Consider the following 5,211-nt stretch of genomic DNA (forward strand, 5'->3'; position numbering starts at 1 on the left):
TCTGGTCGATAAACAGTGTTGCCTTAATTGATCATCCATTTCAGAAAAGAAAAACAGAATCTTAACCTCTGTGCACCCAAGTCACAAAAATCAATGAAAAGTAACTGTGATCTAAGCATGAAAGGTAAAACGATAACTGTTTTAGATGAAAATGTAAGTGGCCATCTCCAGGAGTTTGAAATAGTATGACTTTTCTTAAATGAGACACAAAAATAGCTCAAAATTAACAAAGATTGAGAACTTCTGTTCATCAAGTGACAAAATTAATAGAAAACTAAGATATTTGTGAGGTATCTACCCTACTAAAAATCATGTCTAGGCTATGTAAAGAACATCTACAAACCAACAAAAAGGACAGAAAATCTGGCAGGAAAATGAGCAAAACACTTAAGTGATTCACATAAATATAGAAGAAGGTACTTTGTCATTTACTGACAAGATGCAAATTTAAACTACAGTGTTCAATGTCTACTAACTCACCGGAATTGCTAAGGTGGAAAGACATACAGACAATATCTGGTGTTGGAGAGGATCTGTAGCAATTCTAAGCTTCGTCCACTGCAAGCATGAGACAGACACTCACACAGTCTCAGGAAAGTCACCAGGCGGTGTCCTCTGAAGCTGAGTTTACATACACCACGTGACTCATGGTATACGCAACACAGAGCCAGGGCTGGATTGCCCTGACGGAAATGCAGACGCATGCTTACCAAATTTCTGTACCAAAATATTCAAAAGCCTACTGATACCCTACGTATCAGTAACAGTGGAAGCCTGGCATGCCACCGTCCACGGGGTTGCAGAGTCAGACACGACTTAGCCACTGAACAACAGCGACAAGCACTGGCAAAATCACTATCTGTCTCCCAAGTATGATGTCGAATGAGGACATACGTGCAGCAAAGTACATCCAGGTAATCTAACTGCAATTGCGTCTTTGCCTGTGTGCTCAGTTGCGTCCGGCTCTTTTGTGACCCCATGGACGGCATAGCCTACCACCCTCCTCTGTCCATGGGATTTTCCAGACGAGAACATTGCAGAGGGTTGCCATTTCCTTCCCCAGAGGATCTTCCCGATCTGGGGATCGACCTGTGCCTCCAGAATTGGCAGGTGGATCCTTCATGCTACTGAGCTACCTGCTAAGCCCAAGGCATATGCACACTTATGTAACGATGTTATACTTCAATAAAAATTGACTGAAGAGCACGCCCGGCTGGTCTGTGGGTTAAAGCCTCAAGCGTTCTATGGGGCAGTTAAATGTCCTAGAGAATTTCTTGTGATACTTCTGAAAATGTGATGTGATGACACATCCTTAAAAATAGGAAAACTAAACCACGATAAAAAAAAATCAAATATTGCCATAGAACAGTGACGGATATTAATCCTGATAAAATATCAAAGAAACTGGAAAGAAAATTATTATTGTATTCTTATGAGTTTAAAGTAATATTTCAATATAAGATGGATCAATCCAGATGTGCAAAGATGTACTTGATTAAGCTATGCAATATCCTATGTAATCTGAAATATTAAATCTTGGAATTTTTTTTCTTTACAAGTCCTTACTGAAAACACAGCGGGAGAGAAAATATTGTAATCAAAGTGGTGTTTTGCAGAAATGGCATTGTTTACAAACTAGGAATCATTTTTTTAGGTGGGAAGTAACGCTTTGATATCTATCGGTTGGTTCTCAATATTTTTAATCTCAGCAGTGTGCAGTCATGGTAGGAAAACAATGAAGTACATACGAAAAAGTACATCATTAAGAAATAATTTCTCAAAAAAAAAAAAGAAATAATTTCTCTCTAGGAAAAGACTAATTCTCATAAAACCATGAAATGTGAGGCATGATTTGATTAATAGAAGGAAAAAATTAAACTCTATGAGGTGTTTATCATGTTCTAGATTTAACTCTTGGTGGCATATATGTTTTTTGGTTAACCCTTAAAAGAAACCATTGAGGTTGATAACACTGTCCTATTGTGCAAATCAGTAACTTATTTAAATACGAAGAAACAGTAAAAGGTGGAAATGTCAAAGGAGGTGTGGATCACCCCGAAGGCCATGATCCGGGTGGACCTGAATGAACAAGGGTATTTTCATGATGAATTGATTCTGAATTGGACCCTGAAGCATAGGTCGTATTGAGTTTTGGAGAGAGTTCATAGCAGAAATAGGAGTTATAAAATTAGACATAAACTGTGTTAGCCTTATCTTGGGGGTTTATGGCAAGATGAAAACTGGTCCCCAAAAGTGCCCTGATCCTAACCCCTGAAGTGTGCAAATATTACCTTATATGGGAAGAGGGTCTTGGCAGATGTGATGGAGTTAGATATTTTCCTAATTGGCCCCCAAATGTGATCACAAGTACCCTTACAATAAGGAGGCAGTGGGAGGTTTCACTCAGAAGCAGAGAAAGCAACCACAAGACCAGGAAGGCCACGGAGAACTAGAAGAGCCAGGAAGTGGATTCGCCCCACAACCCCCAGGGGGAGCACAGCCCGTGAAGACCTTGCTTTTAACTGGTAAAAATTGTGTGGAACTTCTTTTCTGTGTTGTTGGGTGTTGTCATTATAGACATGCCTGAACCGGCTAAGTCTGCTCCTGCCCCTAAAAAGGGCTCTGAAAAAGCTGTGACCAAGGCCCAGAAGAAGGACGGCAAGAAGCGCAAGCGCAGCCGCGAGGAGAGCTACTCTGTGTACGTGTACAAGGTGCTGAAGCAAGTCCATCCGGACACCGGCATCTCGTCCACGGCCATGGGAATCATGAACTCCTTCGTCAACGACATTTTCGAGCGCATCGCTGGCGAGGCATCGCGCCTGGCGCATTACAACAAGTGCTTGACTATCTCATCCAGGGAGATCCAGACCACCATACGCTTGCTGCTACCTGGGGAGCTGGCCAAGAATGCCGTGTCCGAGGGCACTAAGGCTGTCACCAAGTATACCAGCTCCAAGTAAATATAACATGCCTAGCCGCTGTTAACAGAGAGGGCAATGGCACCCCACTCCAGTACTCTTGCCTGGAAAATCCCATGGACGGAGGGCCTGGTGGGCTGTAGTTCATAGGGTTGCTAAGATTTGGACGCGACTGAGCGACTTCACTTTCACTTCACTTTCTGCCTTCTAGAATCTTAAGAGAATAAATGTGTGCGTGTGTGTTTAAGCAGCCAAGTTTATGGTAATCTTTTATAGCTATCACAGGAAATACTTTGTTGCTGTTTAGCCATTAAGACAAGTCCAACTCTTTTGAGACTCCATGGACTGAAGCCCCCCAGGCTCCCCTGTCCATGGGATTCTCCAGGCAAGAATACTGGAGTGGGTTGCCATGCCCTCCTCCAGGGGATCTTCCCCACCCAGGGATGGAACCCGAGTCTCCTGTGCCTCCTGCAATGACAGGCACATTCTTTACCACTGAGCCACCAGGGAAGCCCCACAGAAAATAATACAAGGCTTAAATAACCTTAGCTTGATCCCAGTGATCGGTCCCGAATTTCTACATCGTAGGGGCTGACGCACAACAGTGTGATTCCATCGGGGCTCTTGAGGCTTCCCTTATGCGGTGTTTCACAGTGAGGATGCTATTTTCACTTGAATGACAGGTTTCAGGGGGAGGGAGTGGTGAGTGGCAGCTACTCTGTAGCTGTGTTGCATGGGCTTCTCCTGGTGGCAGCTTCTCTCGCTATGAAACAGGGCTCCCGGGCGGGCGGGCTCAGCAGCTGAGGTGCTCGGGCTTAGCTGCTCTGCAGCACATGGGATTTTCCAGGACAGGGATGGAACCCACATCCCACAGTCAAATCCGCATTGGCAGGTGGGTTCCTATCCATGGTGCCATCAGGGAGTCCAATCCTCTGCTTTCTTAACCTATTCTGTTCTTTGTCAAGAAGGGTGCTAGCTTGGGGCTAAATGGATATTATCTCATTTAATCCTCATGTAACCCTGAAAGGAAGGTAGTTTATCTTCGGTCATCAGCCTTAAAGAAATTAAGCGACTGCTGACTGTGACAGAGAAGGGACTTACTTTGCATTTGTCAAATTCCAAAGAACATGTGCTTTCTGCTTTGAAATGTGTGAAAAAATCTTCCTGAACCTGAACTTTCAGCAGAACCTGGGCACTCTCTGTCAATGGATGGGCTTGATTAGGTTCATAAAAGAAGAAGATGAGGACTTGTGAAAGTCTGTATGGGAAAGGATTTATTCTGTGACTGTCAAATAAATGCAAGTCAACTTTTACCTGGCTCTGTTTGAAAGAAAAACAACAAATTCATTTCAGAAAGGGAACCTCATTTAAAGTTTTTTCGTGGATACCTGTAATATAGCTACAGAGGTTTTGACACTGTACCATCTGCTGCTGCTAAGTCATTTCAGTCATATCTGACTCTTTGTGACCCCATAGACGGGAACCCACCAGGCTCCCCTGTCCCTGGGATTCTCTAGGCAAGAACACTGGAGTGGGTTGCCATTTCCTTCTCCAATGCATGAAAGTGAAAAGTGAAAGTGAAGTCGCTCAGTCGTGTCCGACTCTTCTCGACCCCATGGACTGCAGCCTCCCAGGCTCCTCCATCCATGGGATTTGCCAGGCAAGAGTACTGGAGTGGGGTGCCATCTCCTTCTCTGGACACTGTACCATACACTCTCACAATTTACTTAAAAGACAGGTAAGAGCATTAATGTTTCAGCTACAGAAAACTGGTGGGAATTGGGCTATCAGTTCTGGATAAATACCCTCCCCCTTAAATGCAGATCAATGAATCAGTGCAAAGGAAGAGGACTGTGTGTGCAATTCGCAAATATCTTAGACCCTTGTTATACAGGGTACAACTCCTTGCAGAAGAGCTGGAATCCAGTGTTTCTAAACCCCACAATGATTCAGGATTGAAGCAGCTGTTATTGAAGGCGTAGGAGATACTGCTCCATATAAATGCACAAGCCACCTTCCAGGTGGACAAGGAATGTCTGAGTATTAGCTGCTTGTGTATAGGGAGCTGCTAAGAGTCTAGAGGAGAGAGACTTATCACAGTAGAGAGGGTCTTCTGCAAAGGAAGGAAGATTTTGTAGCAACACAAGACAGATTCATACATTTTAGGATCCAGCAACATTGCAATGAATTTGCTCAAAGGTAAGAGTTTAGTGTGGAGTAAAGTATCAGACGTGGAGCTAGAAGATGCAGCTCACTGTTCTTCTGCCGCTTCTTAGCGGGGTGTTTCTAACCA

At 43.8% G+C, this 5,211-nt stretch overlaps 1 protein-coding gene across 1 annotated transcript; it reads left to right on the forward strand.

Moving 5' to 3' along the window:
• Window positions 1-2,548: 2,548 nt before the first annotated feature.
• LOC133227436 (histone H2B type 1-C/E/F/G/I-like) lies at window positions 2,549-3,763 on the forward strand. Its single transcript, XM_061381839.1, has one exon. It carries the CDS (start codon window positions 2,580-2,582, stop codon window positions 2,958-2,960), a length of 381 nt encoding a protein of 126 aa, XP_061237823.1. The 5' UTR covers window positions 2,549-2,579; the 3' UTR covers window positions 2,961-3,763.
• Window positions 3,764-5,211: the final 1,448 nt, after the last annotated feature.

Source organism: Bos javanicus, chromosome 16 (assembly GCF_032452875.1).
Source record: "Bos javanicus breed banteng chromosome 16, ARS-OSU_banteng_1.0, whole genome shotgun sequence".
Classification (NCBI taxonomy): Eukaryota; Metazoa; Chordata; class Mammalia; order Artiodactyla; family Bovidae; genus Bos; species Bos javanicus.